This window comes from Amphiura filiformis, chromosome 15, assembly GCF_039555335.1.
Source record: "Amphiura filiformis chromosome 15, Afil_fr2py, whole genome shotgun sequence".
NCBI classification, from domain to species: domain Eukaryota; kingdom Metazoa; phylum Echinodermata; class Ophiuroidea; order Amphilepidida; family Amphiuridae; genus Amphiura; species Amphiura filiformis.
The window spans coordinates 53,029,354-53,049,993 of NC_092642.1; the positions used below are offsets into that span (position 1 = coordinate 53,029,354).

Sequence of the window (20,640 nt, forward strand, 5' to 3'; positions counted from 1 at the left end):
CACACCACTTATAAGAAACTGAAACCAAAACCGAAACTGACTGTCACAAATGTTCGGTTTTAAACAAAAGGTAGAAACAATGAGTTCGATATCTTATGATTCAAGTGGTTAGGCAGGACAATAGGAAAACACGTGACCAAAACCAAAACCAAAACTAAAACTATATATTTGAAATGAGGCACTGGCGCAGTGCAGTCCATTCAATTCAATGTTGTCATCAACCTATTTGATCGCAGTGAATTTGTTGTGTGTGAGACGAACTGTCGCAGTAGATTGCAATCATGCTTTTGTTGAATGGATTTTAGTAGTCCGCCATATTTACGGTATGATACGTCATATGCACAACCTCTATAGACCCTATGCAATAAACCAACCGGAACGGTATAACAATTGAAATGGCAGACATGTTGGAGGACAGTTCTAAGATAGCTTAAGATGACAGAGGGACAGGTCTCTAGATCGATTCCACAACCATTCATACCTATTCTCTGTTTTATTGTATTATCATGCGAATTGCCCTGTGGTACCTTACGGAGGACAGAACTTTATTTAAATGAGGATGACTCTGTCATGAGTGACGTAGTATTGCATACCCTCTATACTGCTGACTCCTCCCAAACAATCCCAAATATTTGAAAACTGTGTCGCCCTCGCTTGAGACACAATTTAAATCTCCCCCCCAATTTTAAACGAGGGCAGTATTCCAGAAAATATTCAATTAAAGTGATTCAGTGATTTGCTCATCTGGACGATCGTAAAAATCATCAAAATTCATATTTTGGTACCTTTGTCATTGTCATAGATGTGCTAACATAGCCTGCTAGTGATTCAGCCGAAAGCCGTATATTTAAGACAAAATAAGGCATTTACATAAATCTATATACTGACAGTATATAAATTAGCTACATGTATTTGAACGGGGCTCCAACTTCGTCAATACGGCTGTTTTCTTCGTTTTTTGCCAAATTTGTCATTTCAAAAATAACAAATGACAATTTGAATGACTTACCTACCCCTGATAACACAATATGAATGGCATAGTGTGTGTTGCTATCTACCCCTGATAACTCAATATGAATGGCATAGTGTGTGTTGCTATCTACTCCTGATAACACAATATGAATGGCATAGTGTGTGTTGCTATCTGCCCCTGATAGCACAATATGAATGGCATAGTGTGTGTTGCTATCTACCCCTGATGACACAATATGAATGGCATAGTGTGTGTTGCTATAAAAATGAACGTTAATTTACAGGGAAAAAATACAATTTTTACCGTTTTAAAACAATTTATATACAAAAATACGGTGACAAATTAGGAATTTTACATTTTCCTGTATATGTAATGTTTTTATCAAATATCCCATTTTTTACGATACAATATACAAAAGTAAAAAATAACTGTAATTTTAATGCAATTTACTGTTTATTTACAAATAAAAACATAATTTTGAACGTTTTCTTACAGTTTCTTTTAAAAGTACATTACCGACACTGTTAAAAATCGTCAGAATGTTAATTTGCAGGTAAAAATACGGTTTTTACCATATTTAAACAAAGTTTACACAACATTATGGTCAATAACCGTAAATTTACAATTTCCCGTACCACAATTGAAGTGACAGTTAATTTACATGCAAATTAACAGTTTGTCCCGTTTTTAAAACAATTTATATACAAAAAAAGACGTTAAAAAATCAGCAATTTTACGTTTTCCTGTAAATGTAATGTTTAGTTTATTTTTTAACGATAACAATATACAAAACTAAACAAATTACTGTAATTTTAATATAATTTTCTGTTTATTTACAAATAAAAACATACGTTTGAACATTTTCTTACAGTTTCTTATAAAAGTACATTACGACACTGTTAAAATCGTTAGAATGTTAATTCACAGGTAAAAAAAAACGGTTTTTTACCATATTTGAACAAAGTTTACACAACATATTATGGTCAATAACCGTAAATTTACAATTTCCCGTATCACAAATAAGTGAAAGTTAATTTACATGAAAATTAAACAGTTTTTCCCGTTTTTAAAACAATTTACACAAAAAAGACGCTAAAAATCAGCAATTTTACGTTTTCCTGTAAATGTAATGCTTAGTTTATTTTTTAACGATAACAATATACAAAATTAAACAAATGACTGTATATTTAATGTAATTTACTGTTTATTTACAAATAAAAACATGCGTTTGAATGTTTTCTTACAGTTTCTTTTAAAATTACATTACAGACACTGTTAAAATCGTTAGAATGTTAATTTACAGGTAAAAATACGGCTTATACCATATTTTAACCAATTTTACACAACATCATGGTCAACAACCGTAAATTTACAATTTCCCGTACCACAATTGAAGTTCAACGTTAATTTACATGAAAAATTAAAAGTTTTTCCTGTTTTCAAAACAATTTATATACAAAAAGACGCTAAAAAATCAGTATAATTATACGTTTTCCTGTCAATGTAATGTTTCGGTTTTTTTACGATGTAATGTGCAAAATTAAACAAATGACTGTATATTTAATGTAATTTACTGTTTATTTAAATATAAAAACATGCGTTTGAACGTTTTCTTACAGTTTCTTTTAAAAGTGCATTACTAACACTGTTAAAAATTGTTAGAATGTTAATTTACAGGTAAAAATACGGCTTATACTATATTTGAACAAATTTTACACAACATTATGGTAAACAACCGTAAATTTACAATTTCCCGTACCACAATTGAAGTTCAACGTTAATTTACATGAAAAATTAACAGTTTTTACCGTTTTCAAGACGCTAAAGTCATCAATTTAACGTTTTCCTGTCAATCTAAAGTTTAGTTTGTTTTTAACGATACAATCTGCAAATTTTTATAATTTAATTTTAATGTAATTTATTGTTTATTTACAAATAAAACATACGTTTAAACCGTTAAAATATTAGTATGAAGTTAATTTACAGGTAAAATATGACTTTCACCATTTTTTTTTAAATTAACACCATCACTGTTAAAAATATCAAATTAAATCATAATATAAATGTGAATTGATCCTACCGCAGGTAAAAACACATAGGACCCTAATTGTTTTTCAACATTATACTTCACTTTTTAAGTGTTTTGAGATATATTTTCATAGTTTTATAGAAGCAAACTATTCCGTTATTTTACGGAACATTCCGGCAGCAGGGTTACGGAACATCCGTAAATTGTAATTTATTCATTCCGTAAAACTTATTCATTAAAAATACAGAATAAAACGAGGTTTCTTACGGAAAATATTCCTTAAAAATACAGAATATTCGTAATATTCCGTAGAGTTTTAACGGTAAATATTCCAAACAACTCGGAATCATTCCGTATTTTTACGGAATTAATGTTATTTTACAGAAAAAATATGGATGTTCTGGTAAATCCGTAAATTTACAGAAACAAACAAATAAAAATGTATTTTCTTTTTGAAAACCCGTAAGTTCACAGGTCTCCTGTAATAATACTTTATAGACCGTTTTCCTGGGTAATTATGCATAATTGATTGAACTGAGGATGCGCTGTTAGTATCAGAATACCGCATGCAGAGGAGCAGCCCCGGGGAGTAGCCGTTGCGCGCTGTAATGAGACGTATATCGGCCGATAGGACTTGAAGAAGACGACCGTGGCGTCGAAGTGTTTTACTTTGATAAGTTTGCTAGATCGCTTCTTTGCTGGTCAACTTTAACAGAGACAGGCAAGTAAACGCTAGTTGTTTTAGTTCACATGGTTTAAGTGCATGGTACGATCTAAATGCCCATGTACCGGTACCATAGATCAATGCTTATCTTTCTGTGGGTCATTTGGGTCAGTTTCTCAAACTTCAATTTCGGGTCAGTTTTTTCAGTTGCACAACTTGCAGGAGAATGTGGACCAGACAGTAGGCCTATAGTAGTGCTAGTAGGCCTAGTGGCAGTACAATAAACATGCCAATTGTTCGACCTACTTGTAGCATTTGTGGTAAACAGTCAAGCACTATTAAAAAGTATGTAAATCATTGTAGAAGTCACATCCATGACAGAAATTCAAGATTTCCTTGTTGTGTTCCCACATGTATAAGGACATGTTATACTTACAAAGGGCTAACGTCCCACATTGCACGAGAACACAATGACTACTTTACTACATATAGGCCAAATCAGTTGCAGGCGAACGAATACAGAAATGTTGGTATATTCTGTCCGATGTACGTTAGAATTCTGTCAACGCAAATGTTCAGATCTGAAAGAATTGCTTGCTCACTCAAAAGAACATTTAACAGGAGGTTTGCGAGTAAGCTGTCCATTTAGTCAATGTGATAAATTGTTTAACAAGAAGTCTTCATTTAGCTCTCACATATCACGTTGCCACAAAAATTACTGTGTGCAAGATGTAAATCCATTGTATATCATAGATCAGAATATTATTGTTGGTCCTGAAGTTGGTGTACTGCAGCATGACCACGCAGGTGCACAAGACCCACAGCAACAAGATTTACATGATGATCAAAACACATTTGATAATATTGGTCTAGTGATGATAATGACACTGATGAACCAGGAATTGCACAATATACAAAATATATAGCCATATTTTTGTTGAAATTACAGGCAAAGTACATGATCCCAGATTCAACAATCCAGGTGATTGTTGATGAAATGCACTTCTTGCAACAGTGTTCACTTGATCATATCACTAGATTTATCAAGAGCAAGTTACATCAAAATGGTACAGATCAAGACCTTGTTGAAGATATTGCAAAAGGTGTGGCAAATTTAGGGTGTTCTATCAGTCCAAAGTCTGATTTGATTAATACAGACAGAGAGCAATACCCTGAATCTGGTACCCTTGGGTCACATTATTTACGACAGAAATACTACCAGGAAAAGATGAAATTTGTCAGCCCAGTGGAAATTGTTCTTCAAAAAAGACAAAAACAACCAAAAAGCACTGCTGTCATTATGTGCCAATTTTGGAAACACTCAAAGTGATGTGCGAAGATAAATCTTTCCAAAGCCACACTCAACAAACTGACTATGGTTACAATGAATTTAGAGATGTTCAAGATGGAAAAGCATTCAAAGATAATCCATTTTACTCAGCAAATCCGGACGCATTACAGATTATTCTTTTTCAAGATGCCTTTGAATTAGTGAATCCTCTTGGTTCATCAAGAAATAAGCATAAAGTTGTAGGCGTGTATTTAACTCTGGGAAATATTGATCCAAGGTGCAGATCACAAATAGATTCGATACAGTTGGTGATGTTGTGCAAAGAGAAGTATCTTAAAAAGTATGACCAAAAAACGATCTTTGGCCAACTTCTTACAGATATTAAAACTCTAGAGAACACAGGAATTGTTCTAGATAGTGGTATAATTGTCAAAGGAACTATTTTGGTTATTTGTGGTGACAATTTGGGATCACATACCATTGGAGGTTATGTAGAGAGTTTTCAAGCTCATTATTATTGCCGGTATTGTACGCTTAGCAAGGCCCAAATTATCACAGGACCTGCAAACATTGTGGGGAGTATAGAACTCCTCAATCATACAAAAGGGCAATACAGGAGTTACAAGACAATGATGCACAGAAGGGAGAGAATTGTGATGGAATCAAAGTAGACTCATTATTCAACAGTCTCTCCCACTTCCACGTAGCCAATCCAGGATTGCCACCATGCTTAGGGCATGACCTCTTTGAAGGAATAGTTGATTTTGACATGGCTCTGTTCATAGGTTATTTTGTTGACAAGAAGTGGTTTACTCTGGAGTTGCTAAATCAAAACCTACAACGATTTCCATTTCGTGGAAATGATGCTGCAAACAGACCAGCTACAGCAGTCTCAAAAGTGAAATTAGGAGGACAAGCCGTTCAGAACTGGTGGTTTCTGCGATTTTTTCCATTCATGGTGTATGGTTTGATCCCAAACACAGAAGATTGTGTTTGGCAGTTAGTTCTTAAATTAAAGGACATTGTAGAATTTGTTGTTTCAACCAATCTTCAACCATCACAAGTAGCCTATTTGGAGGTGCTAATCCATGAGTACATTGCAGATAGGAAAGCATTATTCCCTCAGCCACTAAGACCGAAGCACCACTTTTTGACCCATTATGCATGGAATATTCTCATGTTTGGGCCACTGATTAGACTCTGGACATTAAGATTCGAGAGCAAACACTCTTACTTTAAGAGGTGTGCACGGTATGCTCAGAATTTCATCAATATAACATTAACACTTGCCCATCGCCACCAGATGTTGCAAGCTTACTGTTTCAATGGTCAAATGTTCCCTGATGATGTGTTACTAGATAAAGGAACATCCTTCCATCCAGATTTGTATGCAGTAAATATCCAGAACGCTGTCAAGCATCTCAATCATGACATAAAACAGTATTTGGTTACTGATGAAGTCTGTGTGTTTGGCACCAAGTACCAGAAAGGCCAGTTCCTTATTGTGCAAATTGATGCTAGTGAAAGGTGGACATTTGCTAGAATTCTTCTTTCCTTAGTTGAAAACGTTGAGGTACATTTTGTGGTTAGACTGTACACATCAACATTTTTGCCTGACTATAACATCTACAGAATTTCAGCAACTGATGATGATTTGAATCATGTTGTTTGTGTGAAGTACAATGATCTCCTAGACTATTATCCTCTGTTGTCGCATTACAAGGTATCAGGATCACATTTTGTCACCTTGAAAAATAAACCGAGGGAACCAAAGGAAGCATGAATGTGAAAACAAAGGCACCTGTCACATTTTGAACATTGATTATTTTTACTGTCTCGAAAATAAAGGGAAAGTTATATTCCAACCAAGTTTTCATTAGGTGTATGACCGTGTATGCACATTATGTTGTTGCATGAACAGAATGATCAAACACTGTAAATGTAGGGGGTCAAAAAGGTGGCATTCAAGACAAGCTCGTTACACCCTAATTTGGCTATTTTGTCTATTGACAGTCTTCCACCATTTGTGTAAAAAATCACATTATGAAAATCATCATTTATCCGGTTTCAAAAAGAAATGAATTTTAAAAACATCTGGAGTTTATTTTGACATTTAAAAATCTAATCCCTTATCTCAGTGTTAAAGAAATAGAAAATCTGAAAAAACTCCCCAGAAAATGTCTTAATAGTGTATAAATACATGTATGTCTTTTTTGATTGTTTGATTCATTTTTGCAGTCAAAGGTCACTAAGGTCATCTAGAGGTTACAGTACCATTAATTTCCAAAGTGACAAAACAAAACAAGACAAAGTGTATCAAATACATATCCTATGCCATTGTTGGTGAATTTATGTTTGAATTTATATTGCATACTTATATATTTTTAGTTGTTTCTCAATGCAGAATGGCTAGCACTGCTGAAACACTTAGTGATGCTGACACTGATATTATAGAAGAAATTTCAATTGAACTTGAAGTGACGACTGTCCTTCCAAATATAACAGAAGCAAAACTTGGGCAACTGAAAGATTTCTTCAAAGCTAATGGAGTCACAAGCACATCAGACCTCTACTTTCTACAAGCATCAGACCTTCCTATGTTGTCACTAGTTGAAAGCAGGAAGTTAGTTCATGCGTGGCAAGGAAAGTTCTCAGCAGGTAAGAAAAATGTTAAGGTGGTACTACACCCCTTGATAAATTTTTGACTTTTTTTGCATTTTTTTTCAAAAAATAATAACACACTGGTAACAAAAGTTATGTATATTATCGGGGCAAGGAATCCAGTTACTACATGTACACTGGAATTTCAGTGACTCAAGACAAGCGGTACGTTATTTATGATAAGAAAAGAGGTACCGCTAGGATGTATCTCATTTGTTTGTTTGTTTGTTTGTTTAACCGGTCCGTCCAGGCGGACACACACTTGGGTCCTGATGGGACCAGGTTCAAGCAAAATGCCTAAGCCAAGCTTTAAAAGCTTATATAAGCATGCTGGCCTATATGAAGAGAAAAGAGAGAAACAGGATTGAAGAAAAGAACAAGGAAAAGAAAGGCCACTCCCAACAAATCAAAAGTACAATTTTACTCTTAGCCCTTGGGTCGAGAAATAAGAAATTGGGAATTCTTTAACACATATAATGAACCACTTGTCTTGTATCACTGAAATTTCAGTGAAGTAGTTGGATTCCTTGCCCCTATAATATACATAACTTTTATTACCAGTGTGTAGTTATTTTTTGAGAAAAATGCAAAATTAGTCACAAAATTTATCAGGGGGTGTAGTACCACCTTAAAATGTAAAGAAAATTGGGAATACAGTCAATACACCTATACATGTATCACTGCATGCACCTGTAATTTATTTTGGGTCTACTCTCCAGTACCCTGAGAGGGCAACCGTGATCCGTCCAATGTCACCCACGGGCACCCTTACCCACAGTTATGCTACTGGATGTCTTGCAATATTCTGTGAAATGTAAAAAAAAAAAAATGCAATTAAAATGTGTACCATTTGAGTAGAATCAATTCTGTGATCTTAAATAACACAAAGGATACTTAATGATGTAGACTGATAATTTTTTTTTTAGTAAGACTCTGTTCAGAATCTAAAACACATGCATATGGGTATAATCAGAAATAATGGCACCTAAGTGTGACAAAAGTGTCAAAATTACAAACAGTGTTCAGAGATGTAATTGTTGTCTTATTGTAAGCAAAACATATCTAAATTCAAGAAAAAATAAAAAAATAACTTCAGTAATATTACTAAATATATTTTTTCAACTGGTTTATAGGCAAAAGTAGTCCAAAATCTTCAGAAACATAACACAAAAGATCCATGTCATTCCTTGTTATATTTTGACAAAATTATGCAAATATGTAATTCTTTGAGTTTTAATTAATTACTTAGACACTAAACTAAAATAGTCATGTAGAATTTTTCACATGGAAACAAAGTTTTGGAAAAAAATTAAAATTTTCATTTAAACACCTAAAAATTCGTGGAAATCAGGAACAAAAGTGTTTATTTGTCAAAAGAAACATCTTAAATTATTTTCTGTTTAAGTTTATATCATGCAATATGATGTGCAAAAACTGTGTTGAGGTTTTTAGCATCACATTGTTCTTCAAATTGGTGTAAGGATCCATCAAAGTAGTACTATTGTGTAACACTCCTGACACTGTACACTACCTGTATGGCCTGAAATATTTTATAAACTACATTTTCTAAAACAGTCTTTGTAATTTTTGTTGACAACATCTATGGCCCTCTCAAAAAGGCACAGAATTTAGGTGATTTACGTTCATTGTTGTTTTTCGAGCCCAGCTTGCATGTTTTTGTAACACTCCTGACACTTTGCTACAGTAACTGTATAGCCTCAAATATATAAATTTGCAAATCACATTTTCTAAAGTAGTTTTTGTAATTTTATGGTGACACTATCTATGGCTATCTCAAAAAGGGGCAAAAAATTGAATTACATTAGTTCAATTTTATTGTTGAGCCTATATTACTTACAATTGATTGTCAGGAGTGTAACATTTTGGTCGAGCTATGAAAACCATGTTTTTATGTACATATTTCTTGAATATGAATGTCTTTACATCATGATTGCAGCAGTTTGGCTTCAGGAATATATTTTCAGGGCTAAAAGAACACCAACAGACTGGTAATTTCTTCAGAAATTTGAATTATTGCCAATTAATTAATTCTGTGTTTACACTCCTGACATTGACTATTTAGATAGCTGTAGCAAACATGTTCAAGCAATGGCAAATATTTTTCTTGTTTTTGAGTTCCTATCCCAATGCACTAATAAAATAAAAAGTAATGTATGAATATTGCCAACTTGGTGTATGAAAAAAATCAAGTTGAATTCTGATGTAACACTCCTGACGAGACAGAATTTCTCTTTTCAACCCGCTCTAAAAAGAAAACGTTTTGGATATCATGCAAGTTTTATTTTTTCCAAGTTTGGCCCAAATGTTGCTTTTACTTTAAACAGACTGAAATAGATTATTACTGTCATCATAACCTTACAATGCTACACAATCTGGCGAGAGGTGATTTTTGGAACATATTTTATTTTTCGCACCATGTAATCTTCACATGTTCCTAAGTAGACTATTAAGTGACTATGAATAGCAGACACTTCACAAAATGCCATGAAAACCCATGCAACACTTTGCACCTTGTATATTTTTACAGTGCATGATTAAAAAACAAGTACCTCTTTTCTTGTCACGCTAAAGTGTAACACTCCTGACCATATGGGGAAGAAAATTGGGCATATTATTTTTTACATGACAGCTATGACACTACAAATTGCTGTGGTTAAAGAGAAAATCATAACACAATTTTTGAAAGATGAATTTCTTTGCTGGTCTTTTTCATTTGGATAGCAGGCATCAAAAACCAAACGGTGCCATTATTTTTGACTTTACCCATATCCAAGAATCCATGTAGGCCTAGTATTTTATAGAAATAACTCCATTTTTGCTGAGAAGTGTAAATTGCACTGACTATTCAGAAATGCACAGCAGAATTCAAACGACATTGAAATACATGTACTAATTCATTCCAGTATCAAGTCAAATCTATTTCTACACGCCAATATTCTGATAAAAAACTGATACAATCTACATTTGAGAAGGCTCATCCCCTGGAGTTAAAATTTATATTGTTTTATTTACAAAAAATGAATGATTGTTGTCTGTTAAATTTCTTTTCAGAATCTTCACAGTCATCAAAGGGAACACCATCAGCATCTACGCCTGGTACGCCAGCCTCATCAGGGCGATTCCCAATTAAATCGTGGTTAGAGTCATCTCTAGATTCATCTTTAGATTCATCTTTAGATCTGGAGAGCCAATTGAGTGTTGCGAGCCCTAGTGGTGCAAGCACTAGTGGTGCTGGCACTAACACCAGAGCTAAGAAATTACCAGTGTCCGAGTCAGAAGATAACATCCCATGGAGCAAAATGCCACCAAAGTTAATGGAAGCATTGGAAGCAGGTCAGCGGCCAGAACCAAGACTGAGAAGGGAAATGATACGCATCATCGTTGATAATCTCAACAAGCCAGGAGCAAACTGCCACGAACCAAACAACTTGGACTTTTGGCAGCGCGTGTTGAGAAATACCCCAAATCATTTCGTGATGAAGTAGGGGGTATGGATGTTGGAACAGGCTATGACAGTTTTTTGAAGCAGCTTGTCAACAAGGTTGATAACATTACACGACCAAATGTGAATAAGAGGAAACTGTCAGCTGAATCTGACAGGATTCTGTTAAAGCTGTTGATGCGTATGGCTGCATCAATTGGATGCCGGACTTTGTGGGTAGTGAAGAAGCTGAACTCAATCTGAAGAGACAAATGCAAGAGCAACACAAGAAGGGTGAAACAGATGATGTCACCGTTAACATGGAACAAACATTTGCCAGTCAGCGCAAAGCCATCAACAGCACTACTTTCAACATCCCAGCTATGTTGAATGATTGGCCTTTTCTGTTCACGGAGAAGAGCATGTTAGGTCATTTTGAGCAGCTCACTGGAGTTAATGTGTGCAATGGAGAATGCAGCAAGCCTGAAGGTTCCAAGGGAGGTGAATAAGCATAAAATGTACAGATATGTACCAACTGTTTCTTTTCAAATTACACCCACCTAGTTAACCTGCTATTTACCAATATTTTGTCTTTTTAATAATGAAATTTAAAACAAATATTATTTTTAAGCCCTCAGTGTTTTCATGTTGGTTTCTTTGCGTAAATTGGAAGTATTTTATTTACAACATTTCCTATTCAATACTACAGTACAAGGTATACTGGGATCCTGGTAAAGGAAAAGTAATTGCAGATTCCTTCATAACTGTAGCTCGTACAGCTGTTGTATTCACAACATATTATAATGTTCTGTTTTATGTAAACAATAATTGAAAACTATTGGGTAAAATGTACATAGAGGGCACACTAGTGAGCTGTGAGCAAATTGCATATAATAATGCTTTAATTACAGTCAATGGAAGATTTAGGAATCTACAAAAAGTAATATCTGATAATTAGGAAAGAAGTACCTTTTTTCCTCTGGATTGATATTATATCTTTCCCCAGAGACGTGGCTGGTGCATAACATTGAAAAAAAACACCTACATTCAAATAGTGCATTTTTTAGAACTGGCAACCTTTGTATACTAGGACAATACTCTTCCCAATAAATTGAGCTACAATATTATGTTGTATCATTTAATTTGCAAGTTTAGTTTCAAAACGCTGTTTGTCGCATTCCTAGTGAAAGGCATTAGAATTGATTTTTTTCCTTTAGCTTTTTTTCAGTGCTGTGAAGTGGCCACATTTCAGGGGAGAGATTATTTAAATGTTCGATATCAGATCATGTACACATTGATACCATTGCTACTTTGTAATTATGTTTTACTGAACTTGATTTTCTTTTATATTTCAAATAGACCTTGACAAGTACTTCAGCTTCTACCATTGAAACACTGGAGTTACCGGCAACACCTTGTCTTGTTGCCCATGGTAAGTTCTATTCATTGTGGCTTTATTGGCTATCGATTATCACTTACACTCTCAGAAAAAGGGGTGCCAACTGAAACCTTTTTGTCCAGTATATGGAACCCTGGCTATTGAACCCTCAAAAAGGTTACAGAAAATTCAGGAACCCTTTAAGGTTCTATAGCTTGTTACATTAAGAACCAATAAAGGTTCCCTAGAGTGTCTTAGTGGTTCCTTTTAGAACCTTAAAGGGTGCCATATAGAGGACAAGTGAAGAACCCTTTTAGAACCCTTATTTCTGAGAGTAGTCTAAAAAATAAGCTCTAAAATCAATTTGCTTTCTACCTTTAAAAATTTGTAAAGACAATTGACTTAGCTCATTGAGAGGTTAAATTGACATTTTAATAATCTTTGAATTACATTTTTCTGGAAAGTACCTAAATTTTTGCACATTTGATTTTTATCCAGCAAAGAGCAAAAACCTGGTCATGAAACTTTGGGAATAAATGAATAAGCATAGAAATTCTCTTGTGGATTTTTGCAACAAACACTCATAATCCAGTCAGGAAACACTTAGGCCTAACTGACAAAAGCCAAGAAAGATCATTTTCTGAACTAAATATATAGCCTGACATGTCAGTATTGCTTTAGCTTAAAAACATAGGCCTAGTAGCTAAAAGGAGGTTTAGAAGTTAAGTTTTATTCATTATCACCCAATATAAAGTTGGAGCCAATCTTGGTTGCTAATTGTGTCAGTTCATAAATTAATTCAATGTAATTTTGAGAGAGTAATCAAACTGCACAGATGCCAGTTCATCAGTTAAGGACATACTAGCCCTTCAAATGAGACAAACTTGTAATGTAAACATAATGTTGTCCAACCAAGTTACAGGTAGATCCAAAATATGTAATTTTGTCATAGTTTTAAATCAGTTTGTTTTAAATTTCTTCTACACTTGAAGGAAAATAGTCACAGATTTGAATTCATCAAATTTTCTTTCAGAAAAAGTAGTACTTTTACTTGGAAACAATAATCGCTTTGGAATTTATTATTGTTTTCAATATGAAATCATGTGCGAATGCTTAAAGGGACAGTCAGAGATCTGCGGGTCAAGGTCAAACTTTTTTTCACACATACCTTTTTTTTTGCTTGTTGGGGAAGGTTAGCCTGAAAAGGAATCTTGCACAAACTATACAGTTTGTGAACGAGAGTCAAATCTTTATTTTCTGATGCTTGCTGGCATCAGAAATTCGCCATAGAGCCTATGGAACAATGCAATGCACACAATATTGCATAACTTCTAAACGGAAGGTCAGACTTGGCTAAAAGTTTGGAATTAAAGTGATCTTTGGTATATCTACCTATACATAACATTAAAAGGGATGTTGAATCTCTGTACAATCACTGACTGTCCCTTTAACTGGCATTCCTTTCATTGTGTGTATGCAATGCATTTTATCTTTCTTTACTTTAAATAGGAGATTCACCATTTGACACTAACAAGTTCTCACTGACAATAAATGGGAAGGTAGTCATTGATCTCATCACCAACCAGCTGTCAGCATTGGCCCTGTGGTTCTCTACATTCTCCGTCTTTAACTTCGAGTACCCTGAGAATATCGGAGCAACATTGGAATTTATTCAGAGGTAAGATTATATATAAGGATGTTTATTTCTCTGCTTCATTTGCTTTGAGGTGTTGTGTGATGTGTTTTTCATTATTAACATTTTGTACCGCCCAACACATTATGGATTGGATGAACTGAGGGTGCAAGAAGCTATTTCACAATTTATTTGAAACTTTTGCAATAATTTTGAAACTTTTATAATAGATTTGAGGAGTTTTATGTAAAATGATCATAGGAATTCAAATAATGTGTCATTCATTACTGGTTTCATTGTACATGTACTATTGTAGCCCTTGTAGCTTTTTAATTATAATAACAATGATGAAAACTAAATAATGTGCATATTTTGATTGCTTCCAATGTCTGATGATATTTTTTTTAATAGTATTTAGTAATGCTGGAAACAAGTTAAAATATTCATTTTATTATTGGCAAATCTGCTGTATAGATTTCAACAACAGTTCAAATGGACAAATTGCTGTACCTGAATCCAACCTTAACATTAAACAGAAACACCTGAATCATGTGATCATCAATCAGTGTCAGTTGATGTGTATGGGCCTGTAACTAGTGGGAAAATCATAATTTGTAGAGTGGTTAGTCCACAGTAGGTCAAAAATGTTAAAATTATACAGTCCTTCAAAATAAACTAATATGAAAAATCCATGTAGTGCATAAGTTTCAACTTAAATACCTTTCGTTATAAGGTATTTTTATTTAGGTATAAATTGATTGTGCGCCCTGTGTGGCTGCACTGGTTATGTCCTCTTAAGTTTTGATGATTTATATGTCTTAACAGTAATTTTTGGTCACCAAAGTTATATCAGTGTGCAGAGCTAAGCTCCTAGATCAACCTTATCAACTCTGATGTCGGATGATTCTGCATTTTTGGTGTATTTTGTGATCATATTTTTGTGTATGATGCTACATTTTGGCCTATACTGATAACACACAGTTGGAGTGGATATATTGATTGTTTTCTACTTGACTGGACTCCCACACACATATGGCTAAACTACTATTATATCCTTTTGTTGTGCTCCTATTGATCTATATGGTCATGGCTGCAATGACTGGTATCTCCTATTCAAGAGGAGAGCTGTTGAACATGAATCCTGGTAGAATACGACTACCCAGTGATGTGTATAATACCTTGGTGGACTTGAATATTTGTTCTGTATGTCCAACTAGAAGAGGATGTAGAGCTGGAAGGGATAAGCAAAGGCCTATTTCAGTTATAGTAAATCAGAGACACACAGAGGTAACTGTTGGTAATCCTAGTTCCCATACAGGGCAGAATCTTGACAACTTATGTGAAATACCTCCCTCTAATCATCATGATCATGGACAATCACAGTGCCCATACAGGACGGATTTAGGCGTGGTGGTGGTGTTGGAATTTTGTACAAATCCAACTTGTTTTGGGATATAATCCAATAAATGAAAGAGTGATGACTGTAAGACTGCAAGGACATCCTTTAAATATATCTATCATACAAGTGTATGCACCAACATCAGATGCATCAGAGAGTGAGATGACAGACTTCTATGAGATGGTACAAGGAGTTATGGATAGTATACCTAGAAGAGACTTACTCATCGTACTGGGGGATTGGAATGCTAAGATTGGCAAAATGAAGGAGAAAACTGGGTGTATAGGCCAATATGGACTTGGGATCAGAAATGAACGTGGAGACAGACTGGAGGAATTTTGTGAAGCTAATAACCTAGTCATTGGGAACACGTTATTTCAGCATCATCCACGGAGACTGTGGACTTGGATGAGCCCAGGAGATAGAACAAGAAACCAGATCGATTACATCATGGTCAGGAAGAGGTGGAGAACATCACTCCAAAATGTCAGGACACGACCAGGCGCTGACTGTGGTAGTGACCATCAGCTACTTGTAGCCAAAGTAAAACTAAAACTGAGAGCTAAGAGAGACAATGCACCACCTACCAGGTATGATGTTGACAACATTCCCACTCAATATTCAGTAGATGTGAAGAACAGGTTTGATGAGTTACTGAAAGTTAATGAAGAGGAGCAGACCCCAAATGAATTGTGGGAAGACATGAAAGAAGCAGTCCAGAGCACAGCAAAGAAGTACATCCCTAGAAAGATGAAACGGAAACAGCCGTGGATCTCTCAGCAGACCTTAAACCTAGCTGATGACAGGAAGAGAGCAAAGGCAGATGGAGGAAAGGAAGAATGGGCACGCTTAAACAAAGAGGTCTCCAAAAGTGTTAAGGAGGACAAAAGAAACTACATCGAAAGGAAGTGTGTGGAAATGGAAAGATGTAAGGGTGACTCAAAAATAGCTTTTGGTATTGCCAAAGAACTTACCAAGAAGTGGACCCCAGGATGGATGTTATAAATGATGAGAAAGGTAACACTCTTACCGAAAGTGTAGACATCAAAAGGCGATGGGTTCAGTATAGTTCCCAGCTGTTTGAGGCACAAGATGACAAGGTGTATGTACAGTGTGAAACAGTGAGGAAGAACCTCCACCATTGAGATCTGAAGTTGAGCTTGCCATGGAACAAATGAAAAATGCTAAGTCACCTGGCATTGATAATGTAGCTTCTGAGTTGTGGAAGGCAACTGGGAAAGAAGGGATAGACCTAATGTGGCGTCTATGTGGTATCATCTGGAAAAAGAAGAAATGGCCGAGAGACTGGTGCAGGGCAGTATTTATTCCACTGCCAAAGAAGGGAAATTTGAAAGAGTGTGCCAATCACCGGACCATCAGCCTGATTTGTCATGCAAGTAAAGTGCTTCTGAAGATCATCATCAAGAGAATGAAGAACAAAATGGAGCAGGAAATATCTGATGAGCAGGCAGGATTTCGTGAAGGAAGGGGTACTAGGGACCAAATTGTCAATATCAGGAATGTGATTGAGAAATGCAGAGAGCATAGACTTCCTCTTTACATGTGCTTCATAGATTACAGTAAAGCTTTTGACTGTGTTAGCCACCCTCAGATGTGGGAAACTATGAAAAGATGGGTTTTCCAAGTCATCTTGTGGATCTGATCAGCTGCTTATATGAAGACCAAGAATCGGCAGTCAGAACAAGTAGTGGAGACACAGATTGGTTCAAGATTGGAAGAGGCTTACGACAGGGCTGTGTGCTATCACCAAACCTATTTAACATCTACTCTGAAGACATAATGAGAACAGCTTTGGAGGGGTTTGAAGGTGGAGTGAAGTTTGGCGGTACAAGAATTACTAACCTGAGGTACGCCGATGATACCACTCTTATTTGTAGCAGCAGAGTAGAGCTGATTGATCTTTTGAAGCGCATCAAAGAGGCCAGTGAAGAAAAACACCTCCTGAACACAAAGAAGACAAAAATAATGGTTGTAGACAGAGAGAGAAAAAGTGATGAGTTTGTGATAGATGGACAACAGATTGAGGAGGTGAAGCAATTTGAATATCTGGGTTCAATGATTAACAACAGTGGTGACAGCACAACTGAAATTAAGAGAAGACTGGCTATTGCAAGGACAACTGTGCAGGGCATGTCAAGCATATGGAAAAGCAGAGGCCTATCCATTGACCTCAAGGTACGCCTACTTACGTGCAACTGTGTTTTCCATTGCCACTTATGGATGCGAGTCTTGGGCTATGACCAAGAATGATAGGAAAAGAGTAGATGCTTTTGAGATGTGGTGTTACAGGAGGCTTCTACGAGTGACATGGAAAGACAGGAGAACAAATTCCTGGATCCTTGACAAGATTGGTACAAGTCTAACCATCAGAAGCGGCATAATGGAGAGAAAGCTGAAGTACTTTGGCCATATTGTCAGGAAACATGGAGGTGTAGAAAACAGATTTTGCAAGGGGCCATGGAAGGCAACGAGGAAGAGGACGTCCACCAACATCTTGGACTAATGACGTGAAGCTGGTTTCTAACCAGGGAATGCAAGGTGCAACACACTTGGCATCGGATCGAGTGAGATGGCGTACTCTTGTGAAGACCACAGCAGCGCTACACAGCGCCACCTGACACAGAGAGAGAGAGAGAGAATGTACAATCTCTTAGAAACAAAACATCAGAATTTAGTGACCTTGTACTGGAGAACAATCTTGATATTGTTGCAATAACCGAAACCTGGCTATACCCATCTGGTGATGAGATAGCAATTTCTGAACTCACCCCGACTGGTTATACATTTCAACACATCCCAAGATTAAATAGGCGTGGTGGTGGTGTTGGAATTTTGTACAAATCCAACTTAACTGTAAAAATCAAAAGTGATGTCAATTCTTACTCAACATTTGAATCATGTCATGCAGAAATAAGTAGCAACTCAACATCCGTGCACATTGTAATCATATATCGCCCTGAAAATGATAGTACAGGACGTAGGTGGAATTTTGGGCTATTCCTCAGTGAGTTTGAGAGCCTGATTGATGATTACCTGTTGCAACCATCAGAGTTAATATTTACTGGTGACTTTAACATACATGTTGATGATTTGACTGACAGTGAAGCAAATCGGTTTAAGTCTCTGTTGTCCTCGAATGGTCTTTTTCAGCACATCACAGAGCCCACACATAGGCAAGGCCATTGTCTTGATTTGCTTATTACTCGTGAAAATGCACAATTAGTATCCGATATTTATCTTCATCCTGGTTTGTCATGGCATTATGCAATTATGTGTACATTAAATCTTCAAAGACCTCAAGCTCCTTCTGTGTCTATCACCACACGTCGTCTCAAAGCAATTGACATCAATGCCTTTCAAGCGCTGACTTAAGTTCGTCCTTAGCTGAGATTGATTTTGCAACTATGGATATAGAATCTTGTGTTGAAAATTACAGTCTTGCCCTTAGTGGCCTCCTGGACAAACATGCCCCATCGCGACCGCGAACTGTTAGGTTGAGACCAAATAGTCCATGGTTTCATGAGGGCATCCGGATAGCTTAAACAAAAAGGAGACGGCTTGAGCGCAAGTGGAGAAGTACAAAGCTTGAAGTTGATTTACAAATGTACTGTGAACAAAAGAACACTGTAAATAAGTTAATTGAACAGGCTAAAATAGAGTACTACTCAGGTCAAATCAATGAGAAAGCAGGTGATCAAAAACAGTTGTATAAGGTTGTAAATGATTTGTTGCAAAAAAGCACAAAACCTGTGCTTCCACAGTGTGAGTCTGATGATGCTCTTGCCGAGCAATTCTCTGAGTTCTTCAGTAAAAAGATAGTGGATATACGTAATACTTTTCCTAGCAAATGTACTGATCCATTTTCATGTGAGAATGAATCAAACACCACTGTTTATCTTACTAGCTTTAAACCTGCCAGTGAAGTTGAAGTCCGGGATATTATTTGTAAGTCGCCATGTAAAACCTGTGAGTTGGACCCTGTCCCAACATCACTGGTCAAAGATTGTATTGATGACTTTGTTCCTCACATTACCTACATCGTAAATAAATCTTTTGCTGAAGGTATTTTTCCAACCACTCTCAAGACTGCATACATTAGACCCCTGTTAAAGAAAACTGGTTTGGACAAGGAAGTCCTGAAAAATTATAGGCCTGTTGCCAATCTGGAGTTCTTAGGAAAGACAATCGAGCGTGTTGTATCGGCTAGACTGAGTTTGGTTATAAATGAAAATAATCTTTCCGATGGGTTTCAGAGTGCTTACAGGCCAAAACACAGCATTGAGACCGCTCTATTGCGGCGTTGAAAATGATATTTTGGCTGCTATGGATGAGGGAAACGTAACCGCTCTCATCCTTTTAGATTTAAGCGCGGCATTCGATACCGTGGACCACAACATTTTGCTAAGCAGACTTCGTGATTTTATTGGCTTGAGAGGTAATGCGCTTGCATGGTGTCAATCATATCTGAGTAACAGGCCAGAGTATGTTCGCGTTGGGAACTCCTCCTCCACTCCAGTTGTTCATGATTATGCAGTCCCGCAAGGGTCAGTCCTTGGACCCCAATGGTTCACCATTTATACCTATCCAGTTCATAAGATAATCCTCAAATACAAATTACAGTATCATGTATATGCTGACGATACGCAGTTGTACATGTCTTTCAAACCAACCCAAGAATGTGCTGATCAAACCATTGAGTGTATTGAATCATGCATTTGTGAGATCCGTAAGTGGATGCAGGAGAATTTTAAAATTGAACGATGAAAAGACTGAATTTGTTTTAATTGGTTCTCGACAACAGCTGTCAAAAGTTAATGTCCCACATATTACAATAGGAGATTCTGACATCACTCCTTCATTGAGTGCACGTAATCTAGGTGTTATTTTGGACTCGTCAATGTCTCTTAATACTCATGTATCAAGTTTTGTACGTTCAGCATCATTCCATATCAGAAACATTGGTAGAATAAGAAAGTACTTAAGTCCTCATGCTACTGAACAAATTGTTCACAGTTTTGTAACCTCCCGGCTTGATATGGGCAACTCCCTCTTGTTTGGCCTTCCTCAAGATCAGATTGCACGTCTACAGCGTATTCAGAACACTGCTGCGCGCTTGGTCACTTTAACTAGAAAGAGATCTCACATCACT

The 20,640-nt window shown here is 36.1% G+C and overlaps 3 protein-coding genes across 3 annotated transcripts; all 3 read left to right on the forward strand.

Moving 5' to 3' along the window:
- The first annotated feature begins 3,588 nt into the window (after positions 1 to 3,588).
- LOC140171039 (uncharacterized) lies at positions 3,589 to 11,569 on the forward strand. Its single transcript, XM_072194219.1, is given in 5 exon segments — positions 3,589 to 3,723; positions 7,362 to 7,615; positions 10,691 to 11,038; positions 11,041 to 11,221; positions 11,254 to 11,569. Coding segments are annotated over 4 exon segments (1,098 nt in total). The 5' UTR covers positions 3,589 to 3,723; position 7,362.
- On the forward strand, positions 4,191 to 5,628 carry LOC140171036 (uncharacterized). Its single transcript, XM_072194217.1, is given in 3 exon segments — positions 4,191 to 4,514; positions 4,547 to 4,993; positions 4,996 to 5,628. Coding segments are annotated over 3 exon segments (1,404 nt in total).
- Positions 5,727 to 6,740, forward strand: LOC140171038 (uncharacterized). Its single transcript, XM_072194218.1, has one exon. The coding sequence runs from the start codon at positions 5,727 to 5,729 to the stop codon at positions 6,738 to 6,740; it is 1,014 nt and encodes a 337-aa protein (XP_072050319.1).
- Positions 11,570 to 20,640: the final 9,071 nt, after the last annotated feature.

What these genes read in the sequence shown, in the direction of transcription:
- LOC140171038 (XM_072194218.1), top strand. Translation starts at nt 5,727, where the DNA reads ATGGCTCTGTTCATAGGTTATTTTGTTGACAAGAAGTGGTTTACTCTG.